The 23,968-nt window shown below is 55.1% G+C and overlaps 2 protein-coding genes across 4 annotated transcripts; both read right to left on the reverse strand.

Annotated features, from left to right (window-relative positions):
• Window positions 1-13,496: 13,496 nt before the first annotated feature.
• Window positions 13,497-19,556, reverse strand: LOC111763266 (collagen alpha chain-like). The gene is made up of 3 exons (XM_058276260.1): window positions 19,491-19,556; window positions 18,107-18,267; window positions 13,497-17,428 (listed from the first exon to the last, which is right to left on the reverse strand). Exons 1-3 carry the CDS (start codon window positions 19,554-19,556, stop codon window positions 16,150-16,152), a joined length of 1,506 nt encoding a protein of 501 aa, XP_058132243.1. The 3' UTR covers window positions 13,497-16,149.
• A 73-nt stretch (window positions 19,557-19,629) lies between these two features.
• Window positions 19,630-22,926, reverse strand: LY6E (lymphocyte antigen 6 family member E). 3 transcript variants are annotated; one of them, XM_058276114.2, is made up of 4 exons: window positions 22,774-22,926; window positions 20,953-21,057; window positions 20,537-20,656; window positions 19,630-20,414 (listed from the first exon to the last, which is right to left on the reverse strand). In XM_058276114.2, exons 2-4 carry the CDS (start codon window positions 20,999-21,001, stop codon window positions 20,197-20,199), a joined length of 387 nt encoding a protein of 128 aa, XP_058132097.1. In that variant the 5' UTR covers window positions 21,002-21,057; window positions 22,774-22,926; the 3' UTR covers window positions 19,630-20,196. The 3 variants fall into 3 exon arrangements, with proteins under 3 accessions (XP_058132097.1, XP_058132098.1, XP_071064171.1); XM_058276115.2 differs by having other exon boundaries at window positions 20,953-21,052; window positions 22,774-22,894; XM_071208070.1 differs by lacking the exon at window positions 22,774-22,926 and adding an exon at window positions 22,305-22,323.
• Between the last annotated feature and the right edge of the window lie 1,042 nt (window positions 22,927-23,968).

The following is a 23,968-nucleotide window of genomic DNA, read 5'->3' on the forward strand; positions in this document are numbered from 1 at the left end:
GTCACCAAACAAGTGTTCGGCTGTGGCTTGCAACCGACTAACGAAGTCAGCAAATGGTTCTTCTGGCCCCTGAGTTAATTTTGCCAGAGAAGAAGTTGGGTGGTGTTTTTTTGTGGCAATTTTTTCCAAGCCTTAAGGGCCGCCCTCTGAATTTGAGAGATGAGCCCCGCGCTAAACTGAGCTTGAGCTGCATTGGACTGGGCGGAACCTTGGCCCATGAATTTTCTCACTGTCCAACCTTTTGTTTCTTCCTTTTTCTCATTGCGTATAGCACGTTCTCTGGCTGCCTCCTCATAGTGTGAGCGCCAAGTAATGAAATCTCCCCCGGAGAGCACGGCTTTAGCCAGCTGGAACCAATCGTTAGGGGTTAGCTCTTTATCGCCTAATGCCTCTATTAGGGCAAGGGTGAATGGAGCAGTGGGCCCATATGAATGAACCGCCTTTTTTAATTTTTCAATGGTTTTGAAACTTAAGGGACGATATACTTCAAGGGAGGGGCTGCGCCGCCGCGCATGCGCGCTCGTCCTAAGTGGGGTGGGTTCTGGTCTGGTGGACCGGGGTTCATCTTCCCCGGGCTCTGGCCTGTTGGATGGGCCGGGCTCTGACTCAAGGGATCGAGGTTCATCTTCCCCGGACTCATCAGTACTATTGTCCGAGAGGGCTAACGGGTCTCTGTCGGAAGCGGGAGTGTCAGGAGCGGGAGTGCCGGGAGCAGGAGGGCAGCATCCAGCAGAAGTGGATTGCCCACTCCGGAGGATAGGAAAAACCTGGTGTGATTGGGGAGATGATGTAGCACTGATGAGAGTGTGTGTGAGGGTTTCTAGCCTCTGTGTTAGAGTTATGATGGGTGTAAGATCAGGGAGGGGAGAGGGACCGGCGGTGACGGGCGCAAGAAGGGCGGGTGAGGGAAGGTGGTCTGCAGACGCATATGATGGGGGTTTGAATACAGGGACTTCCCTGGGGGTTAGGTTAGGTTGGGGGAGTAAATACGGATCTAGAGGGGCGGAGGCAGTGGGGACAGCAATGTCCGCTTGGGTGGGGGGCGGCCTCTCCGGGCGTGAAGAGGACGGATTCCCCGTGTCCTCGTCAAAGGAGATGGCCTGGTTGTCCGGCAGGGAATCAGTGTTCGGGGAATTGCCGGCAACTGAGACAATGGAGGGCGCCCGGGAGGGCGCCCTGGAAGGGGCTTGTGATTTGAGGATGTTTTCCCCTTCCGTAATGATTTCAGTAATATCAGGAAAACGGGGAGAAGCTCGAATTATGTCATGAATTAGTTGGCAATAGCTGAAGGCAGTGACAGGAATTCAAGAGGGACCAAAGGTCTTGTAATAATCATTTAAGCAGTCACTGACCCTTCTCCAACACCTCTCGTCTATGGTCCCTTCCTCGGGGAACCACGGGCAAGTTTTTATGATGAACTTAAAGAATTCACTAAGACCCTTCTTTTTTACCACAATTCCTCGCGCCTTGAGTGCTTTCTTTATCTGGTTAAGATATAAATTATGTTTAGATTGTTCCTGTCCCATGATAAGTAAAGAAAGAAAGAAAAAATTTTTCCTTTTAAATGAGTAAAGAGAATGAGAGAAATTTTTACCTTAAGTAGGTCTTCCCAGGACTCCCTCCTGGACAGGATCCTTCCCGGATTCCCGGACTTCTGCACCGCTAATGTTGCCTCTGCATCGGCCGGAGTGAAGAGAGCTCTCTATCTTGGTGAGGGCGGCGGTTCTCTCTCGCATGCAAGCCAAAAGGCCCCACGTTGGGCGCCAGCTGTTAATGCCCTGGCCAGCGGGGCAGGGAACGGGGGCTCGTGGTCGCACGGAGGAGAATGGTGAGACAGGAGACGCGAGGAATGACAGCGAGACAGGGTGAGGATCAAGCTGCAAAGTTTTATTGTGAGAACAAAGCATTTATACTCTTGGGAAGGGGAGGGGTAGTGGGAGGGATGGCGGTTAGGGATTGGCTATTGCTGTTACTAGGGGAAGTGGCAGGGTTTAGGGATTGGCTATTGCTGTTGCTGGGGTGGAGGGCAGACTTCAATTTCGCGCCTTGCGCCTGCGCGTTACTGTGTTAGCCTGGGCAGCGGCGGGAACAGAGAACAAAGGAGCAGGGAGGGAGAAGAACCAGGAAATGGGCTCCGCTCTGGCGGCCATGCCATTGGCATCGCTGATCTCAGCGCACGCCGGCACCAATCGTCCCCAACAGGGTAGGGCATTCCCAGTGCCAAGTCCCTTTAGGAATCGATGATCATGGGCAGTCTTGAGGATTCGTGCTGGTACCTGCCCCATTCTCAACCTCTGATCTAATAAATTGGAAAAATAGCACCCCTGGCTGTAGAGAAGATCCGAACAAATGAAAAGTTGTTTGTGTCTTTCTTTGCCACACACACAGTTAATTGGGCAGATATTCAGGCATTACTGGATGTTTTACTGACTCCACAGGAAAGACGGGTGGTCTCGGTAAGGCTGGACAAGATGCTGAGCACCTGAGGGAAGGGCCCTCAGAACCCTGTTTTTGGCCCTGAGAGATGCTGTTCCTGAAGCAAATCCCCACTGGGACCCAAACATGGCCACGGAGGGCACCTGGTTGAGTCACTGCAAGGTATTCATTTTGACTGTTTAAAGAATTGGGCCCCAAAGCAAAAGTCTCTGAATAAAATACCAGGAGCATACCAGGAATCTAACAACATCCCTCAGCCTCCTTGGAAAGATTTGAGGCACAGCTTAGATCCACTGGGGGAGACGCAGAGACGCCTGAGAATTCCAGGATTGCTAATGTGCCCTTCCCTGGCCAAAGTGCTCCAGACATCCTTGGTCAACTGCGGAAAACAGAAGGTGGGCCTCGAAGCCCGCCGTGAAGCCGGGAGACGCTGCCTTCAAAGGAGACAACACGGGAACAAGGTGAGAAGATCCACTAGGGCAGCTGACTGCAGGGTGGACTCTGGGTGGAAACAAGCCACATGGGGATCCAGGCAACCGGCTTAGGAAGGCGGTGGTAGTCCTGCCAAAGAACAGTGAGCTTGTTGTAAGGAGAAAGGACATTGGAGGAAAGAACGCCCCAGACTAGTAAAAAAAAAAAAAAAAAAAAGATAAAAAAGAGAGAGAGAGAGAGAGTGAAATAGAAATGCTGGCCTGGGGGCTTGAGTCAGAGGATTCTGATGGGGGCTGAGGACATTGGCAGCACTTTCGTCTACATCCCCATCCCCTCCAAGAACCTCAGGTAAAACCAGAGGTGGGAAGAAACTGAGGGACTTCCTCACTGATGAGGGCAGCCCATTCAGTGCTGACTCAGCAGTCAGCCACAAAAACAAACCAGCAGGTGATGAGGATTGGAGCAAAGGTCAGAGCACAGCTAGAGTGCTTTCACAGCCCCTGCATTGCAAAATTGGAAAGGAATATTTACACATCAATTTTTATATGTGCCTATAGCAGTCTGACATAGTTGTGAATTTTAAAAATAGATATTGAGTCATGTTTGTAAACTGTTCTGAAACTCGACGTGATTGAGCTATGATTAGGGCTTTGATTGGGACACATGAATAGGTGTTGAGTCCCAGCCCCTTGGTGATTGTGGACTCCCAGATAAAACACATGACAAAGGACAGAGTTGGAGTTTTGTTGTTGAAGTTTGATGTTGGAGTCTTGATGCTGGAGTCTTAAGCTGGAGCCCTGGGAAGAAAGCACAACAGAGGAAAAAGAAGCCAGACCCAGGAGGAGAGGAACCCTGAACCCAGAGAGAAGCAAGACCTGGAAGAGAGGAACTGAGGAAGCCTGTGGAAAAGAGGAACCCAGGAAGCCTGAACCCTGGCAGACATCAGCAGCCATCTTGCTCCAACATGTGGACAGAGACTTTGGTGAGGAAAGAAACCTATGTTTTATGGCCTGGTAGCTGTAAGCTCCTACCCCAAATAAATACCCTATATAAAAACCAGCAGGCTTCTGGTATTTTGCATCACCACCCCTTTGGCTGACTAATACAGCGCCTGAGTTTCCTATAACCCTGTTGGGAAGAGACTTGATGACCAGATTAAATGCTCAAGGTGTGTTTTCAGAAGGAGAGGTAGAAATTCAAGTACCCCCTGACCAAGGACTGCATTTGCAAGCTGCCCTTGGACAAGCCACAGAACCTGAGAAGGATGCTGTACCAGCCCACAGTTTGGAACAAGTCACCTCTGCGGTATGGTCATCTGGCATCCCAGGGAAGGATGTAACAGCCTCCCTGAAAACCCTGAGATCAAAACAGGAACAAATCATTCCAAGGCACATCAATACCCTTTATCACGGCAGGCTAGGAGATGCCTTACACCAGTAAGAGAGTCTCACTCGGTCTTGCCAGTCTCCGTAGAACACACCTGTCCTCCCAGGCTTGAGCCCTGGCACTAGTGATGAATACAGGTTCACATCATCCAGGACGCGAGAGCCACAAACAAGACTGAAGGTGTTTACTCCGTTAGGCCTAGGCCTTACACTTTGTTAACCACTTAATGGGCAATTTTAAAGGGCTTTCTGTACTGGACTTAAAAGTTGCCTTCTCCAAACTCAGCATGTAAATGCAATGCCTTCCCCCCAGCGTGGGACATGACACCCGGGGATGAGCCTCCCTGGCACCGAGGGACCACTATCAACTACCAACTGATGATGCAACTGGAAAATGACCTTATATGGAAGGTTCAATGCGGATCAGCAGAATATCCCTGTCTACATAAAATAACATGACTTTAAAATGCTGTTTGACCTAAAGTAAGGGGGAAATGGAAAGGAGAAATGAGTTTATATGGCTATGAGTTTCTAAAAAAGAGTCTGGAGGCCGGCAGAAGGATTGCCCTCGTGCACAACTGAGCAGAGTCAGAGAGCAGATAAAGCAGATACAACCCCCAGATATTGGTTCCTTTGAGGGCTAAAGAGACCCATGGGAGTTATGGTCATGGCTGATGGGGTTAACTACCAGGTCAGATGGCCCCTCTTTGGAAATGGTGTTTATGTGTGATGAATCTGGACTCAGATGGGATCTTCCTTCATAAGACTTTCATGCTAATGTGCTGGAGGTGCAGTTAACGTTGGGGTTTAAGATATATTTAGGGGATTTGAATCTCTGGACTGACAATGTGATAGCCAGGTCCTGAGCCTCAACAGACTCAAGCACCTACAATCTGATTTATTGGACTTACCACACTCAGCTAAGATGGAGTTGAAGAAGGACAACCACCACACCATGGAGCCTAGAGTGATTACAACTGAAAGTGGGAGGATTGCATCCAGCATCCATGTGGAATCTGAGCCTCCTCTTGACATAGAGGTGCAATGGACACAACCAATCCAATGTCCACATAGAAGAGGTGGCATTGGATTGGGAAAAGTGGACATGGTGGATGATGGGTATGGGGAAAGGCAGGAAGAGATGAGAGGTGGAGGTGTCTTTGGGACATGGAGCTGCCCTGGATGGTGCTTCAGAGGCAATCACCGGACATTGTAAATCCTCACAGGGCCCACTGGATGGAATGGAGGAGAGTATGGGCCATGATGTGGACCATTGACTATGAGGTGCAGAGGTGCCCAAAGATGTACTTACCAAATCCAATGGATGTGTCATGATGATGGGAACGAGTGTTGCTGGGGGGGGGGGGGGGAGAGGTGGGGTGGGGGGGTGGGGTTGAATGGGACCTCACATATATATTTTTAATGTAATATTATTACAAAGTCAATTTAAAAATAAATAAATAAATAAATAAAAAGTTGCCTTCTATTGCAAACCCGTGGCTTTTGAGTCACAGGAAATATTTGCTTTTGAATGGGAAGACCCAGACACTAAAATTAAAGAATAACTTGTATGGCCTGCTGTACCAAGAGGGTTTAAGAATTCCCTTACCCTCTTGGGGGAAGTCTTAGCCAAAGATTTATGGGACTTTCCACTGCATCCAGGTGTCTTACTCCAATATGTAGATGACATACTGACAGCCAGTGAGCTTGCAGAATGCTCAGGTGCAAATGTCATTAGAACTTCAACTTTTCTAAACTCCAGGGGATAGAAGGTGTTTCAGAAGAAGGCTCCAATGACTAAGCCCTGCTCTCATACCTGGGGCATTGCTCTCCCAGGGCCCTCCTGCCTGGCAGAGCCCTGGGGATGTATCTTTCCCTAAGACCAAGAGGCAAGGACAGGGGTTTTGGGGATCGTGGGTTTCTGCCACATCTGGGCCCCCGACTTTGGACTCACTGCCAAAACCCTGTATACAGTTGTGCGGGGCCCCCACAGAGAAGCCCTGGAGTGGACTGGAGAATGCAGGCAGGCCTTTCACCTGATGAGGGAAAGGCTGGGTGCTGCTCCAGCTTAGCCCTGCCTGACATACGTAACCCTTTTGACCTGTTCATACATGAAAGGCAAGGATTAGGGCTTGCTGTGCTCACACAAACTTTGGGAGAGCATCAACTACCTGTGGCATATCTCTCAAGAAACTGGACTTGAAGGCGCAGCGTTGGCCCCCTTGCCGACAGCCTGCGGCTGCTCCTTGCGATGTTTGCAGGAAGCTGCAAGATTTACCTTGGTCAGGAGTTACAGTGCACGTCCCACATAGAGCCTCTCCCCACTAGAGCAAAAAGGGGGCTACTGCTGATGGCCAGCAGGCTAGGAAAATAGGCTCTGTCATTGGATCATCCAAACGTGTGTCCCTTTCACTCCACAGTTCTAAACCCAGCTTCACTGTTACAGCAACGAGCTGGATACGCTGTGGTGAGATTAACAGAGGCGCTCGAGGCCAAAGGCCTGCCGCCAGGTACTTCAGCCAAGAGGCAGGACTTGGTGCCCTGACCCGAGCCTTGGTCATCGTACAAGGTAAGGGCTAAACGTTTACATGGACTCTTATTATGCTTTTCGCAGAGTACATGCCCATGGTACAATTTGGAAGGAAGAGGGCTTTTGACCACCAAAACTAAAGGGAATAACCTCCAGAGCCTGCACTGGCCCTTCTAAAGCTGCACTGCTGCCCACTGAAGGGTACCAGAGATTGACAGCTGTTTAGCAAAAGGGAATTCAAAAGCTGATTTGGCAGCAAAGAAGGCTGCCAGGACACAGGTCAAAGTTCAGGAGCCTAGAGAATTAGCTCTGATCCCAGGTTTGACCTTCTCCTCCTTTACCCCATCCTATGAAATGAAAGATCTAGACAGAGGTAAAGAATGGCATCTAACATCAAGTGAAAAGAAGCATGGGTGATGACTTCTGGAAAACAGTAGATTAGGAAGACACAGGACTCTCTCCTCTCACAGAAAAACAGCCAGAGGACAGGCAGAAATGGCCTGGAAAAGGAGGTCAGGACAGTGTCCTGAGGAGAGAGAGGCACAGAAAAGGAACCTCCACTTTAAGACCATGTGTAGATGAGCAGAGAGCAGCTGCAGCTGCCCGCACTCCACCCACACCACCAGCAGAAAGCTGTGAATTCTCCAGCCCCCGGCCTGCGGCTAACGCAAAGGACACCCCAGGGATCCACTTCCCCAGGAAAGGGCAGAGAGAGGGACACAACCTAAGGCTGACCCAGCTTCAGACCCACAGGTTTGGGGTGCTGTGTCCCAGGCGCCCTTCCAGATGGGGAGGGGCAAGCCATTGTTTGCCTTGGGAACCAGCAAGGACTAAAGAGATCCAGGATTAAAGAGATCCAGGACTAAAGAGATCCACTACTAGAGATCCAGGACTATGAGATCTACTACTAGAGATCCAGGAGTAAAGAGATCCACTACTAGAGATCCAGGACTGAAGAGATCCAGGAGCGTGAGATCTGACCTCTCAATCTCCCTCTACTGACTGAGATTGACTGTTGAGGATGCTGAGGGAATGCAATTGTTTTCTACCTGGGAAAGGGAGGCGCTGCCAGAGAAGGCTGGAGAGCTGTCAATGAGACAGTTTGAATCACAGGCTCTTGGCCTCCAGACAGGATCCTCTGTCACACTGATCTGGGCCTAGCTGCAGCTAGAACCTTATCCAACCAGGCACTGAACTGAGAGGGCTGCCAAAGGGTGCCGTCTGCTGGTGGACCAAGGAAGTGCATGAGAGGACATAAAAATAAGTAAGTGAGAGGCTTTTTCAAGCCTTTACAGGTTCCCTCCCCAGGGCCCTTGTAAGCAGTTCTGCAAACCATTACTGGGTCCAGAATCCACTTTTGAACAACAGGGAAAATCATAAAGACCCAGAACACTTTGAATGAAGAATCAAAGAAAAGCAGTAGCACACAGCCTTCTGCCAACATCCCTATGAAAGAAATTGAGCATCTGAGTAAACTCACCATCCTAATCAGATGCCTAGACATCAACAAAAATTTATGAGCCATACTAAGAAAATAGAAGAAATGGCCCTAGAAAGAAAAGAAATATATCCAAGCCCCAGATGAGACACAGGATTTGAGACAACTAATCAATGAGATACATACAAATTTCCAAAATCAAATTAATGAGTGGAAAAATAATATGGCTAAAGAGATAAATGCCATCAGGAAGACACTGAGCAAAAGAAAGAGAGAGAGTGAGAGAGAGAAGTATAAGAAGGAAGGAATGAACGAACGAATGAAAACAAAATAAAAAAAAGAAGACATTGAGTGGACACAAAGAATTTGAAAGCCTGAATCAAAAAGTAACAGAACTCATAGGAATGAAAGACATGATAGGTGAGATTAAAAACACATTAGACTCTGGACTACCCAAATGCGAGCTAGGCCCTGAGCCTCAGCAGAGGTGCAACTCCTACTCTCCAGTTCATTGGACTTACCAAGGTCAGCTAACAGGGATGTGAAGATGGTCAACCACCACACCAGGGAACCGAGAGTACCTACAACTGCTAGCTGGAGAACTGCATCCATCAGCCATGTGGGATCTAAGTCCCCTCTTGATATGGAGGTGGAGTGGACATCACCATCCCAGGATCCACAGGATGGAGGAATAAAATATGGATTAGAGTGGACCACTGTGATTCTACTATAGAACTATTGTGAGTAGTAATGGTGGAAACTGTAGCATTGATCTGGAGAAGGTGGCCACAGTACTTGCTGAGGGCAGGGAGAGGGAAGAAGAGGTGTGATATGGGGGCATTCTCGGAACGTGGCGTTGTCCTAAATGATACTGCAGGGACAGATGCTGGACATTATATATCCTTCCATAACCCACTAAATGTACTGGGGGAGAGTGGAAACTACAGTGTAAACTATTATCCATGTGGTACAGCAGTGCTCCAAAATGTATTCACCAAATGCAATGAATGTGCCACAATGATGAAAGAGGTTGTTGATGTGGGAGGAGTGGGATGAATGTAACATTAAAAAAATAAAGAGATCGTAGAACTAAAAAAAAAACACACACACACATTAGAGGCACACAACAGCAGACTCAAAGTGATAGAAGAAAGAATAAGTGATACCAAAGACAGAACAGCTGAAATTGAAGAAAGAAAAGAACAGAGTGAGAAAAGAATGGGAAAAAATGAACAAGGGCTCAGGAATGTGAATGATAACATGAAATGTAGCAACATACATGTCATGGGAGTTCCAGAAGAAGACAGAGGAAAAGGCAGGGCAGAAAGTATTTGAGGAAATAAGAGCTGAAAATTTCCCAACTCTCACAAAAGAAATGAACTTACATGTCCAAGAAGCACAGCATACCCCAATCAGAATAATCACAAATAGACCTACTCCAAGACACGTAACTACTCAGAATGTCACATTTCAAAGTTAAAAATAAAATTCTAAGAGCAGCAAGGGAGAAGTCAACCATCACATACAAGTGATGCCCAGTAAGACTTAGTACAGATTTCTCATCAGAAACCATGGAGATGAGAAGATAGTGGTATGATACAATTAGGATACTAAAAGAGGAAAAACTGCCAGCTAAGAATTCTTTACCTGGCTAAATTATTCTTCAAATATGAAGGTGAGTATAAAATATTTACAAACAAGGGAGAGGACGTAGCTCAAGTAATAGGGCTTCTCCTAGAGTGATTACAACTGAAAATGGGAGGATTGCATCCAGCATCCAGGTGGAATCTGAGCCTCCTCTTGACATAAAGGTGCAATGGACACAACCAATCCAGTGTCCACATAGAAGAGGTGGCATTGGATTGGGAAAAGTGGACATAATGGACAAAGGGTATGGGGAAAGGCAGGAAGAGATGAGAGGTGGAGGCATCTTCGGGACATGGAGCTGCCCTGGATGGTGCTTCAGAGGTAATCACCGGACATTGTAAATCCTCACAGGGCCTACATGATGGAATAGAGGAGAGTATGGGCCATGATGTGAACCAATGTATATGAGGTGCAGAGGTGCCCAAAGATGTACTTACCAAATCCAATGGATGTGTCATGATGATGGGAACGAGTGTTGTTGGGGGGGGGGAGAGGGGGGGTGGGGGGGTGGGGTTGAATGGGACCTCACATATATATTTTTAATGTAATATTATTACAAAGTCAATAAAAAATTAAAAAATTAAAAAAAAAAAAAAAAAAGTAATAGGGCTTCTGCTTACCATATAAGAGGACCCAGGTTCAATCCCAGGGGCCTCCTGGTGAAAAAGAAGAGGAAGAGTGCCTGCATGGCGAGTCAGTGCCCACAGTGAGCCAGTGCCCGCGCAAGTGAGTCATGCAGCAAGATGAGGATGCAACAAAAAGAGAAACAAAGGGGAGAGTCAAGGTGAAGTGCAGCAGAGACCAGGAACTGAGGTGGCACAATTGACAGGGAAACTCTCTCCACATCAGAGGTCCCCAGGACTGAATCCCAGTGAATCCTAGAGGAGAAAAAATGAGAAGACAAGACAAGAAGAGAAATAGATACAGAAGATCATCCAGCGAATGAACAAAGACAGCAAAAACAGCAGGGTGGTGGGAGGGAAAGGGAAAGGGGGATAAATAAATAAATCTTTTTTTAAAAAGTATTTTTTTAAATATTTACAAATAAATAGGAACTAAGAGTTTGTAAAAATCCATCTGGGAAGCGGATTTGGCCCAACGGATAGGGTGTCCACCTACCACATGGGAGGTCCAAGGTTCAAACCCAGGGCCTCCTGACCCATGTGGTGAGCTGGCCCATGTGCAGTGCTGATGCACGCAAGGAGTGCCCTGCCATGCAGGGGTGTCCTCCGTGTAGGGGAGCCCCATACTCAAGAAATGCACCCTGTAAAGAGAGCCACCCCATGCAAAAACAGTGCAGCCTGCCCAGGAATGGTGCCGCATGCACGGAGAGCTGACGCAGTAAGATGACACAACAAAACAAGACACAGATTCCAGGTGCTGCTGACAAGAATACAAGCACATGCAGAAGAATGCACAGTGAATGGACACAGAGAGCAGACAACTGGGCAGAGGGGGAAGGGAAGAGAAATAAATAAAAAATAAATCTTTAAAAAAAAAAAATCCACCTTCACAGGAACTATTAAGGCAGCCTTACAGACTGAAAGAAAAAGACAGGAGAGAGAGGCTTGGAGGAGAGTAGAGAAGAAAGAAAAGCAGAAAGGGTAACTGAAACAGTAAAAAGACATAGGAAAACAAGATATGACATATGAAACCCAAAGAATAAAATGGCGGAACGAAATACTGCATGTACAGTCATATCATGGAATGTGAGTGGACTAAGCTCCCTGGGGCGGTGTGAGATTATTTATGAATCCCCGGAAGAGAGAACATTCATCAACTACTCTGAAGTGTCTTTGATTAAATTATGTTAAGATTAGGGCTTTGATTCAGCCGCATCAGTAGGGCATGACTTGGGTTGCATCCCTGCCCCCTTGGCGAGCTGATAAAAGTGGACACTCACCCAAGAAGACACAGAAGATGATACGGGGAGAGAGCGCTCCACAGACATGCCAAAAGCTGGAAACAGCCCAGGTGTCCATCAGCCCTGACAGGATAAGCAAAGTGTGATATACACACACGATGGAATATTACACAGCTGTAAGGAGAAATGACGTCATAAAGCACATGACAACATGGACGCACCTGCAGGACATTATGTTGAGTGAAGCAAGTCAGACACAAAAGGACAAATATGGTGTGACTGTGCTATTATGAACTAAGTGTATTGTGTAATCTTATGGAGTTAATAACTTGAATATGAATGCCCAAAAAATAGAATGAGGTTAGACAATGGAAAGCTGAGGGTGAACTAGTGCAGGATTGGTAAAAAGGATGTGTTAATCTTTGGAAATGAATAGAAAAGTTGAAAGCAGAACAGAAGGCTTATAATTAGCAGTGCTGTAATGTGGGCAGGACGGTGGTTGAAAGGGAAGGTCTAAAGTCATGAAATTACTCAAAGGGAAGCTTAAAAATGAGACATGGGACTGTATAGCATAAAAAACCTCCTGTGAAATATGAATATCAGTAATATCGCATATATAAGACTTTCTCTTTCAAACTGAACAAATGTATGTTAATGTGATAAGATGTTAATATCAGACAAAAATTATGCTAAGTGAAAGCATATATATGGTACTACATATGGTATGATTCCATTTATGTAAAATGTAAATAGAAATCAATCTATAAAGATGGAATTAGATTAGTGGTTATGTAGGATTAGGGAAGGATAGAGAAATTGAGTGGTGACTGCTAAGAAGTGTCGAGTTTTTCTTTTTGGATTAATGAAATTGTTCTAAAATTTTTTGTAGTGATGAATGCACAACATTTTGATTATACTAAAAGTCACTGATTATACACTTTGGCTTGATTGTAAGGCATGTGAATATATCTCAATAAAACTGCTTTACAATAAATATGTAAGAATAACCAGAAATGGCAGCTATGAACACCAGGGGAAGCATAGAGATTGTGAGGTATAGCAGTTTGACATGGTTATGAATTCCAAAAATAGATATTGGATTATGTTTGTCACCTGGTCTGTAACTAGACAAGATTAAGATATGATCAGGGCTTTGATTGGGCCACGTCATTAGGGCATTGAGTCCCCACCCCTTGGCCCATCACATACATAAAAGGCATGGCAAAGGACAGAGTTGAGGGTCTTTGATGTTGGAGTTTTGATGCTGGAGTTTGATGCTGAAGCCTTAAGCTGGAGCCCCGGGAAGTCAGCTCACAGAGGAAAGAGAAGCCAGCGCCAGGAAGAGAGGAACCCTGAGCCCAGGAAGAAGCAAGCCCTGGGAAGAGAGGAACCCTCAACCCAGAGAGAAGCAAGACCCGGGAAGGGAGGAACCCAGGAAGCCTGAGCCCTCGCAGACTTCAGCACCCATCTTGCTCCAACACATGGAAATAGACTTTGGTGAGGGAAGTAACTTATGCTTTATGGCCTGGTATCTGTAAGCTCCTACCCCAAATAAATACCCTTTATAAAAACCAACGAATTTCTGGTATTTTGAGTCAGCACCCCTTTGGCTGACTAATACACAAGGTGATGATTTTTGGTATTGTTGTTTGTTTATCTGGGTTTTTTTAATTACTATTGAAATAATGAAAATGCTCTAATAATGATTGAAATGATGATTGCACAACTATGTGATTATGCCAAATACCATTGATTGTACACTTAGGATGGATTGTATGCTTTATTAATATGTATCAACAATATTGATTTGTTAAGCTACACAATACCTACAAAAAAGAGGGATGGCTTAGTTGTCAGAATCAGGCCAAGTTTGGTGACCAGAAAAAATAGTGGAAACGTTGCTGAAATCTTTGTTCCAGGCAACCTTCTGTGGAAAGGCGGCTTTGCAGCATGGATTAGAGGGCACACAGTGGGACCAAAAACTCATGCAGCAATGCATACGATTATAGACAAATGTGTTTATGTCGTAAAAATAACCCACAGACTAGCAGACCCCCTTGACAGCAGAGGTGCAAGCTTGAGGTTTTTCTCTTGGAGAAGACTGGCAAGGAGACTTTACAGAGATGCCCCGCGCAGCCAGGAACCTCTGCCATCTTCTAGGATTGGCTGATGCATTTTCAGGGTGGAACGAAACCTTCCCCACACACACTGGAAGCGCAACTGGAGTCACGAAAGTTCTGTTAGAGGAAATAATACCTAGATTTGGGTCCCCTTCTCCCTTCAAAGCAGTAATGGCAGTGCCTTTGTTTCAAAAGTAACTCAAGAAGCTTCACAGTCCCTTGCACTTAATTGGAAATTGCATGCATCACGGAGACCTCAGTCGACTGGAAAAAATGAACAGATGAATCAGACTTTGAAGAAAACGATTGCTAAGAGAGGTTAGAAAACTAACCTTACCTGCAGCACAGTGTTGCCCACTGCCCTTCTCTGAATTTGGGCTGCCCGGAGAGGAGGACTAGGTTTCAGGCCTTTTGAAACGACTTATGGGGCCCTTTCCACAAAAACAGCATCGGGAATATGTCTATGCAAAGTATGTATGATGAACTGCAGAAAGACACAGTCATTTCCGTAGGAAATACTATAAAAATCATTTATGGCTTTGCAAGTCATCGACTTTCTTTCCCAACAGACTTTACACCAGTTTAAACCAGGAGACTTGGTGTTATTAAAAACCAGGAAGAATAAGCACCCAATGACCAGCTCACCCCTGAATGGGAGGACCTTACGCTGCATATTAACTACCCACTCTTCTCTAAAGTTACAGGGCATCAAGCTGTGGCTTCACCGCTCACGAGTTAAGCCAGCGTCCCTAGAAGCAGCAGCAGGAAAGACGCCTCCTGCCCGTGCACGCCCGCTGCTGACCTCAGCCTGCTTTTCCTTGGGCTGCCCAAACCATTATCATGCTTGGAATTAGCATTCTTTTCCTTTTTCTCCTGTCACAATCTGTGCACAGTAATATCTTTTAAAGATGAACTGCCGCGGGAGCTGCCCCTCATCAGAAAACTGGCTGCTGGGTGTGTAGCTGTTTCCTGATGGCTGGAAGCACGACCTCGCCCTGGGCTACTTAGCCCTGCTTTCAGGAGGCTGGTCACACCCGCCCCTACAGCCGCCCTGCGCCATCGGCCCCAGGCCTTCCTGCAGTTCCAGGCCTGCGGCTTGTGCGACCCCACGTGCAGGAGCCTCCCTCCTGTGCCCCAGGCCTTCCTGCAGTTCCAGGCCCGCGGCTTGCCCGACCCCATGGGCAGGAGCCTCCCTCCTGTGCGCAGGGGCCTCGCTGCCCTGGATTTAGAATATACCAGGGTTAATCACACGACCGCTGCAGAAGAGGTCAGAGTCTCTAAACCAGGGATTATTTTCAGGTCTCCCCGCTGTCTACTTCAGCCTGGGATGGGCACGGCTGGTTAGCAGCAGAGAGTGGACTTTCACCTGGAAATGCCCCTCCTGGTACAGGGCAGCAGGAGGTCCACTCAGCCAGGCCCGGAGGTGACCCCCATCTAAGCGCGAGAGAAGAGTTTTCCCGTGGAAAGATGAATGGCCAGTTGTGGCCCCAGCAAGGATTCTGATGGTCCAGATGAGAGGCTGTCCGGCAAATGGAGCGGCTCTGGCCACAGTAACTGCAGCTCGAGGGGGACGCGCGCTGCCTGCTGGCCGGGGCTGCCCCCACCCACCCGGGCCGTGCGACCCTCTCCTCTCCACTGGTCGTGCGCGACGCGAGGCGGAGCATGTAAGGACCTCGGCAGACGCGACTGAGCGGGTAAGGAACTTGCCGTGGAAGCGGAGAGTGGCCTCGTAAGGACCGCCTTTATCAGGCCCGCCGTCCGCTCACTGCTGCTGCCACTCTCCTGTGGCGCCTCCTCCAGGGAGGTCGAGATCAGCAGGAAGCGACTACAGAAGGTGCGTCCTGGCCCTTCTCCTACGAAAGGAACGCTGGCCACACTTGCCTTCCTAGAGTACCACGAGCCCACGCACGGGGGTTGGTGGCTGGAAAAAGTGTTTATTGAAATTTCTTCCTTAAGCAGCTCTGAACATTCAAAGATGAATGGAGCTGGTTAATCTAGTTTTAGAAGCTCACTCTTTGCACTTGGTTCCCTGAGGGATAGGAATCAGACCTTCCTGGTTTTGCTCACAGGAGCGAGAGAACATCTCAAAGCGAAACCAGACCGTGGTGTAAATCTATCACTTTTCTCGGAGACAACAGCTTGATGTCCTGAGTGGGCGCCTGAGAGGACCTTGGAGTCCTGCGCCTTCCCCAGTCTCTAACTGTGGATGATTCGCCGCTGAAATCCAGGGCAGGTCTGACGGGCTAAGAGAAGGCGGGACTGAGAAAGGGCACATACCCTCCCCTCGAGACCCCTGCTTATCTTCCCCCACCCTCGCCTGCGCCTGGAAACCCCGAGCTCCCCTTCCCACTCTCCGCTGGCTTCCGGAAGACCCGCAGTTCCCGGCTGTGCCCTCGCTGTGAGCCCCCGTCACACTGCGAGGCCCGCTCGTCCGCTGTCGCGCGGGCTCGGGCGGCCACTGGCAACCCCGTGCTCACGGGGTGCAGCTGGACTCCTGGGGACAGCCTGACCTGTGCCAGTTCCTGCAGAGATGCCATCAGGAGGCGCCAGCGGCCACCAGCGGGTCCAGCCTGCGGATGGGCTTTCCGGGCTGGCTCCGGCCACGCGGAGACGACCACGACCCGACCCCGGGCTGGGGACAAGGAACCACAGGGAGCCAGGGCCTGCTCGGCTCGCTTTCTGGGTCCCGAGTCTCCTGAGATCGTCCCCGTGCCCTGGTCCCAGGGAGCAGGGCGGGTGGGCTTCTGCCCGCGGCGGCGCCCAGCACCTGCGGGGCTGCCCGGGTGGACCAGATGCCCCGGGGCTGGGACCTCCGGCCTGAGCCCGTCTGGAGGGGGGGGCAGGTCCACGTTCTCCCGCAGGCTCGCGCAGCCTCGGTCTTGTTCCCAAGGAGGTGGCGTGGACGGCCCGCGCTGAGGTTTGTAAGCGCGGCCCTCGTGGCCCCAGCAGCCCCTCCGCACCGGGGAACCGCGGCTCCGCGCCAGGTGCTGCTGCGAAAGCGCGCGGCTCCCGGGGGCTCGGCCCGGTGGGCCCAGGGTGCTGCGCCCACGTGCCAGTGGAAGAGCCCGGGTGGAGCGGCCTCGGGGCACGGGGCACAGGGCGGCGCGCGGCGGCAGCGGCTGATGCCCGCGGGGTCGGGACGAAGCGCAGTTTGCAGGTGGGGCGGCTGGAACAGCACGAGCGCCCCGCTCCTGTGGCCACTGGACCCCCTCTGAGTTACAGAAATTGCGGGTATGGCTCGTCGCCCAGGCCCCTCCTCGCAGATGAGACAAAGCAAAAAGCTGCGTGCGCACGCGCCCCCGCTCGGGCCCTGGGGGGAAGGGCTGTGAGCTCCCGGGCTGGCCGGGTGGGCGGGGCTCAGGGGTCCCCACCCTGCTGAGCTGAGCTCTGACTGCTGCCCCGTCCAGCCACCCCTCGCAGGGACACCCATGTGTTGAGCTTTGGCCGAGCCGCCTGGCGCGCGCTGCCCCGCAGGGCCGACTCTGAGAAGGCGCACGCGGCGCCGTCCCCCACTGGCTCCTCTGTCCCCACGTGGTGCTGCCCGGGACGTCTTCGCCACCCGAGGCAGCTGCAGCTCTGCAGTGAGACCCCCAGTCAGGCTCCAGGCGATGGCCGTGCTTTGGGGACTCAGAAGCTCTTTCCTCAAAATCTCCACGGGTCCTGCTCTAGGTGCCCGGGGGCTCTGCTCTGGGTGCCTGGGGCGGGGGGCCCTGCTCTGGGTGCCCGGGGGGGCCCTGCCGGGTCTCGGTTTCCTCTCTCAGGCTCAGCAAGCCTCAGCAAGGGCCGACGTCCGGCTGCTCAGCAGGAGAGCGGGAGCCCCAGGGCGCTGGGGCCTCCCAGCCTGTAGGCCGTGGACGCGGCCCCTGCAGTGGGAGTGACCCAGGCCTGGGCCAGCGGAGCGCGGCCCGGTCAGCGCGGCCTCCGACGCAGGAGTCTGGCCGCAGGGCCTGGGGTCCGGCCCCGCAGATGAGCCCCGGCCCAGAAAGTCCTCTCTGAGACCAGCACCCTATGGCTGGACTCCCCTCTCCAGACCCCTGTCCCCTGCCACTGGGTCGGGCAGCTCCTCCCACCCCCCCCCCCAACAAGCCCAGGGGCCTTAGGAGGAGATGGGTGGGGGCAATAAGGCACCCAGACACCCTCCGGCCTTCCTCCCCCACTTCCAGGCCAAGGGCAAGGCCTGCCGGGCCTCAGTTTCCCCAGTGTGATGACTCTGGCCGTCCACTCCCAGCCCCCTGGCCTGGGGCAGGGGCTCACCTTGTCAATCCCAAAGTTTGGGCTTGGATCTCCGGAATCTCCCCCAGACCCACGGGGCTGCCCCAGACGGGTCTGGCTGAGGCCGGGCTGCCCCCCCACCCAGCCCTGGTTGTAGGCTGGCCCCGCCCACCTCCCCGGCCACCTCCCACCTCCCCGCCCACCTCCCCAGCCACCGGGAAAGTGAAACTCAGAGCCCTTGGTGCCTCCTCCTTCCTGCCCTCCTCCTGCAGCCCCACCCACCCACCAGGCCTGCTCCTGACTACCAGGAAACTGAGGGCACCTCCCCCCTCTCCTCCCCCCCCACCTCTACCCTCCCCCCCTCGGGGGGGGGTAGCAAGAACCAGGCAGGACAACCAGCTGCCCCAGGACAGCGCCAAGATGCAGGGCCTGAGGTCCACTGTGCCCATGCTGCCCCTAGCCTCAGTTTCCCCCTCTGGAAAATGGGCTTAGCCCTCCCTTTGGAGACAAATAGTGAGGAATGAAAGCCACCAGGGAAATAGGTCCCCCTGCCGGCTGCCTCCGGGCCCTCCCCAGGGGATCGCCCTGCCTGGGCCTCCCGTCCCCAAACTCCGTGGTGTCTGGGTCTTCTCAGGGCTCTGCAGCGCAGCCCCTCCATCCCCGGGGCAGACCCCTGCCCTGCACTTCCCCTGGGAGGACGGTGCCCCTATCATCACAAAGTGCCTGCGTGCCCCGTCGTGGCAGTGACTGTGGCACACATTTGCCTGCTGTGCAGAGCTCCCCGCTTGCCTGTCTCAAGCCCGGGGCACGGGCCCCGTTATACCAGCCACGGGACCCCCCTGGGCAGTGGTCCTGGGGCGTGCAAGGCAGAGCCTCTGGCCAGCAGGCCCGCCACGGTCCTCCACCAGCTGAGAGGCCTCGGAGGCTCAAAGGGAACAAATGAAGGTATACAAGGGGGCTGGCTGCCCACTGACTCCTGCCCAAGCCAAGGCCTCTGGCCACAGTCCCTGCAACGCAGCTGCCAGCCTTGGTGCGCCGTCTCTTGCCACTGACCAGGGGTAGGGCGTGGGCCCGGCCGCAGGCCCTGGCAGTGTCCCAGCCTTCTCCAGGCCGCCATCGCCTTCTGCCTGGGGCTGGCCCTGCCCCCCACAGGCCTGGGGCAGACCCCCACCCGCCACATCCGGCTTCCTATGCCTCCTGCCGCCCCCTCCCCCGAGGACCCTCTGCTCCTGTTCCAGACCCGGGGCGCTTCCCACAGGCCCCCCACCTGGAGAACCACCCCCTTCTCTCCTGCCCAGCCCCCACCGCCCCCTCCCCGGGATCACCCCAGGATCACAGTGGCCAGCGGGTTAGCTCCACGTGGCTCTGCCCGGCACACTGAGACTGTCTAGGCCAGGCCAGGCTTGGCAAGCAAGGTGCTGTGCACTGGGGGTCCCAGGGTCCTGGTGTCGGTCTCCAGGCCTAAGTTCTGGATCTCCGCCCCCACCCCCATTACGTCCCTGCTGGAACTGGGCGGGGGCGTCCTGGCAGGATGGGGCACCCTCGGCCACACAGCGAGCTCGAAGGGGAGGAAACATCTGTTTATTTGAGGCACCGAAGAAGCAGGAAGACGGAGGGGGGGCAGGGAGTGGGGGCCTCAGCCATGTGCGGGTAGAAGCTGATGCCTGGGCCCAGCGGCCTAGACCTGCCCCCCAAAGGCTCCCCTCTAAGCGAGTGAAACGTGGGACGCGGGAATGGCAGAGAAAACAGGCTTCCGGGGGGCGCTCAGGGGCTCCCGGGCTCACGCTCCTTCCTGAGCCCTCCCCAAACGTCACAGGCGCCCCCGCGCACGCGCAGCCTCCAGAGACGCACCTGCACAAAGCACGCCCTCACACCCTGACGCGTGCACACACACAACACACACACACACGACCCCCCCCCCAGGGGCCACCAGTGCCAGAGCTCAGGAGCCCCTCCCAGTGTGTGCGCCAGCCTGGACCAGGTCCTAGCAGGCTCCAGGGGCCTGGGGCCGAGGGGCGGGGCCAGGCAGGGCGGGGCCACCCTGTTGGGGTCTGCAGGGGGCTGGGCTTCCTTCCTGAGCTTGGGGGGGGGGGGCGGGACAGGCCCAGGGTCCTGGGGTCAGGGGTCAGAGGTCAGAGCCCACGCAACAGCAGCGCCGACAGCAGGCTGAGCAGGAGCCCGCAGGCCAGCAGCGGGCTACTGGCGCGCAGCCCACGGGCAGCGCTGAAGTTGCACAGGAAGCTGCTGCAGCAGTGCGTGCCCACGGACGCCACGCCGAGGTTGACGCTCGGGCCTGGGCAGATCGGCGAGCAGCCCTTGTTTAGGTTCCGTCCAAAATCCACGATATTACCTGCACCGGAACAGGGGTCGTGAGCAGCGGGCCCACCAGGTGCAGCCCGGGCGTGGGGCGTGGGGACGGCTGGGGGCGTGGGGACGGCTGGGGACGCGGCCGGTCGCCAGTGCTGCACTCACCGATGCTGGCCTGGGTGCTCATGGTCACGCAGTAGCTGTCGGAGCTGGAGCAGACCGTGGGCACCAGGCAGTAGAAATTGCTCTTCTGGTCCTTGCAGGAGAAGCACACCAGGGCCTGAGCTGCGGAGGGAGGGCATAGGCGCGGCTGATACCCACTGCACGCCGCGGAGACCCTCCAGGCGCCCCTGGGCCCTGGCCCTGTGCTGGAGACCAGCAGCCCCAGCACCGGGGGCACCTCAGTGCCAAGAGTGGGGCCGGGGCCTGCAGTGGGCACAGCAGGGAGTCACCCGCTCTGCTCGGTGGGGTGATCTGGACGGCCACCCAGAGCCAGCTTTACAGGACACCGGGCATGTGCTCGGGGGAGGGGGAGAGGGCACAGCACATGCAAAGGCCCAGGGGCCCCGAGGGCACCTCACCTCGCTCCACGCCCAGAAAGGCGGCCAGCAGCATCAACAGGACCTTCATCGCGCAGGGGACAGGTGTCTCGTGGGGGACTCACAAGCAGAGAAGCCTGACCTGCTCTGGAGAGAGGTGGCACGTTACGGGCCTGGGAGCAGGCTGCCCACCCCAAACCAGGGTCCTGCTTGGACCAGCGCCAGGCCCCAGGACGGGGGAAGTACCCCATCGGCCTAGCGCCCAACTTTGCAGGTGGGGAGACTGGGGCGCAAAGAAGGGCGTGCGCCTGCCAGCTCCCAGCAGCAGGGCCAGAATTGACCAGGTGCCTTCTGCTCCGTCCCAGCCCCAGGCACACCTGCAGTGCTCGCCAGAGCCCCGAGGAGGAGCTGAGGGGGGACAACTGTCCCTCTGCCTGGCCGCCCTGAGGGTCTTGAGTTATGCCACCAGCTGGCCTGCTCGGAGAACTTGCCATTGGCCAGGTGAGCCAAGGACCATCTCACCTGGCGTGGGGGCCAAGGGCTGGCATCTTGGGGGAACCCCACCCTGTGGGGCTTCTGTGCTGGGGGCGCAGTGCATGTACTGAGTGCGGACCCCTCCCCTACTGGAGGCTGGGAGACGGGCGGGGTGGGGCAGGCACCCTTGCAGGGCATGGCAGAGCTCGGTTTCAACCAGGTGAGGCTGAGTCCGAGGGGGCTGCTCCGTGCCCTGCGCCAGGACCCCTCCCTAGGGCAGAGGCTCCTGGTGCGGGGTGGAGGCAAACTTGGAATGTGGGTTCTCTAGTTTGACATGGCACGCTGAGGGCTGGCCATCCTGCTAGGACAGCTGTGGGCAGGGATGGGCGGCCCAGGCCTGGGGAAGGACAGTGCCAGGCGGCGACAGAACACATGTGGGGCCGGCAGGGCCTCAGGAATGGGCCCTTCCTGCCCAGCTCTGGGCCTGGAGCGTCAGATGGCTCCAGCCAGCCCGGGGAAGGAGCCTGGCCTCCTTTCCCAGCAGTGAGCGCATGCAGTGGAGGGGTCCTGAGCTGGCTCCAGGGAAGCTCTGGCGTGCCCAGCCGCCCACAGGTCCATCTGGCACCCCTGGCTGCACACCGCAAGACACTCAACCCAGGGCCCCACTGGGCTGCGTGGGCACAGGGCTGGAGTGGACCCTCAACACTGCCCGCGCGGCCAGGGGAATCCAGAGGTGAGCCAGCGGGCAGCTGAGCTGGTGCCACCTGGGGCTGTACCTTGCCCTGCCCCAGCAGGCACACCCTTGCCCCCCCGGGCTGGGAGAGCTGGGCATCTACTGACCACCAGACCAGGGTGGGGGAGAAGCCAATGTGGTAATCGTGGTCCGGGCGGCCAGGTGGTGGGCCTGGGCTCCTGGGTACCTCATCTGCACAGCAATTCAGGTCGAATCTACGGCTGCTTCCCTGGCGCCGCGAGGCAATCCACGAGGGCAGGTACTGCTCCCCTTCGTCCCAGGGGCGTCCCCCCGGGGCGCCCTCCCCCACCCCCAGGGCTATCTAGAGTTCGGGGATGCGCTCCCAGGCGCCTGCGTAGCCCTGGGCCGCCCTGCTGGGCCGGACGCTGGCAGCGGATTGCGTCGGCTACTGCCCCAGATCTTTAGAAATATTCCGGGAGAGGCTGGGGGTGGGGTGGGGGGTAAGGACTCCCCGCCCTGGGCGCGGGCCCGCGGGGCGGCCAGTCTCCCAGCCTCCCCCGCACCCGCTCCGGCTCCTCCTCCGCTCCAGGAGGGCGCCTGGCGCGGCGCGGGGCCGGGGGCCGCACGCACCGTGGCCGAAGCCGCCCCTTCCTCCCCGCCCCGCGCCGCGGCCGCCCTCGGCCCCGCGGACTCACCGCCGAGGACGCAGCGCCAGCAGCCTCCGCGCTCAAACCCCGACCCGCTCTGCGTGACGCGCGCGCGGGGCCCGGCGGCGGGCAGATGGCGGGGGCGGGGCCGGGGCGGGGCCAGCGGGGGCGGAGTCAGAGGTGGGCGGGGCCAGGGAAGGCCGGGGCGGCCCCGAGGCTTCCCGGGGGCCCGGGCTGCGCCCCTCTCGCGGGGTCGCCGCCGCCCACCGTCGCCGCCTGGGCCCGCCCCGGCTCCGTTTCACGCATGCGGAGACCGAAGCCCAGAGGGCGCTGGGCCGCCCCAAACCGCCCGGCGAGGTGGGGTCCGCGCCCCGCGGGGTCCGGCCTCCTCTGGCCGGTGACCTCGCGGGACAGACCCGGCGGGGCCCGGCGGGCGGCGGGGGGCTGACGCCGCTCTCCGCAGGCGTGGGGGGGTTGCGCTCACGCAACCCGGGAGGTCCACGCTGGAGCCGGGTGGGTGGGCGTTCCCAGCGCAGGGCCCGCCCAGGCGGGGGGCGGCGCGAGGGCGCGCGGCCGAGGGGGAGGCGGGGGAGGGGACGAGGCTGGCGGGGTGGGGGCGGCAGTTCTGGATCCGGGGGTTTCCGCGGCAGTGGTTTTGTTGGCGTCAACCGGGACCCGAGCCTTTGGCGCCTTTGCAGGCTCAGAACCCCTCCTCCCTGGGGCCCAGCCTCCTCTGGGGACCCCCAACCCCGGGGGCAGACAGCCGGGCTCTTTTAGGGAGCGGAGCTGCCCGCCCCGCCCCTGGCAGAACCCAAGTTCCGGTGAGAAGGGGCTCCAGAGCCCTTCCTGCGTGCACCCTCCAGGGGCCCAGCAAGTGCCTGCTCAGTCATCATTCCAGAGCGCCAGGCGGGTGCGCGGAGCTCCTGCGGAGATGGGGCCTTCCTCCCTTCTTCCCATCTGCCCCGCCCTCCTCTTCCTCCAGAGCCCCCCCCCGCCCCCCGCGCCGTCTCCCCCCTCCCCCACCCCTGTGCTGCTGCTGAGCTTTTGCCACCAGCTTGTCCACACTTCACACAGGTTTTTATGGCACACTTCCTGTGGGGAGCCTCGGGGCAGCTCAGCTTTTCCTCACCCCTTCTCGGCCGGAGCTGCCCTGAGTGGGGGCGGGGCTCCTTAACTGGCTGCTCGGGGCGGTGGGGGGGAGCCCATCAGCTGGGTGGGGGGGAGCCCATCAGCTGGGTGGGGG

Source organism: Dasypus novemcinctus, chromosome 14 (assembly GCF_030445035.2).
Source record: "Dasypus novemcinctus isolate mDasNov1 chromosome 14, mDasNov1.1.hap2, whole genome shotgun sequence".
Lineage (NCBI taxonomy): Eukaryota > Metazoa > Chordata > Mammalia > Cingulata > Dasypodidae > Dasypus > Dasypus novemcinctus.

Excerpts from the sequence above, each read along its gene's own strand:
- LY6E (XM_058276114.2), bottom strand. The coding sequence starts at position 21,001 with ATGAAGGTCCTGTTGATGCTGCTGGCCGCCTTTCTGGGCGTGGAGCGA. Across the intron at positions 20,657-20,952 it reads CTTTCTGGGCGTGGAGCGAG|CTCAGGCCCTGGTGTGCTTC; the intron begins GTGAGGTGCCCT and ends CTCCCTCCGCAG. Across the intron at positions 20,415-20,536 it reads GAGCACCCAGGCCAGCATCG|GTAATATCGTGGATTTTGGA; the intron begins GTGAGTGCAGCA and ends GTTCCGGTGCAG.
- LOC111763266 (XM_058276260.1), bottom strand. The coding sequence starts at position 19,556 with ATGGGGGTGGGGGCGGAGATCCAGAACTTAGGCCTGGAGACCGACACC. Across the intron at positions 18,268-19,490 it reads CCAGGACCCTGGGACCCCCA|GTGGGCGGGGAGGTGGGAGG; the intron begins GTGCACAGCACC and ends GTGGCTGGGGAG. Across the intron at positions 17,429-18,106 it reads CAAACTTTGGGATTGACAAG|AGCTGCAGCTGCCTCGGGTG; the intron begins GTGAGCCCCTGC and ends GTCTCACTGCAG.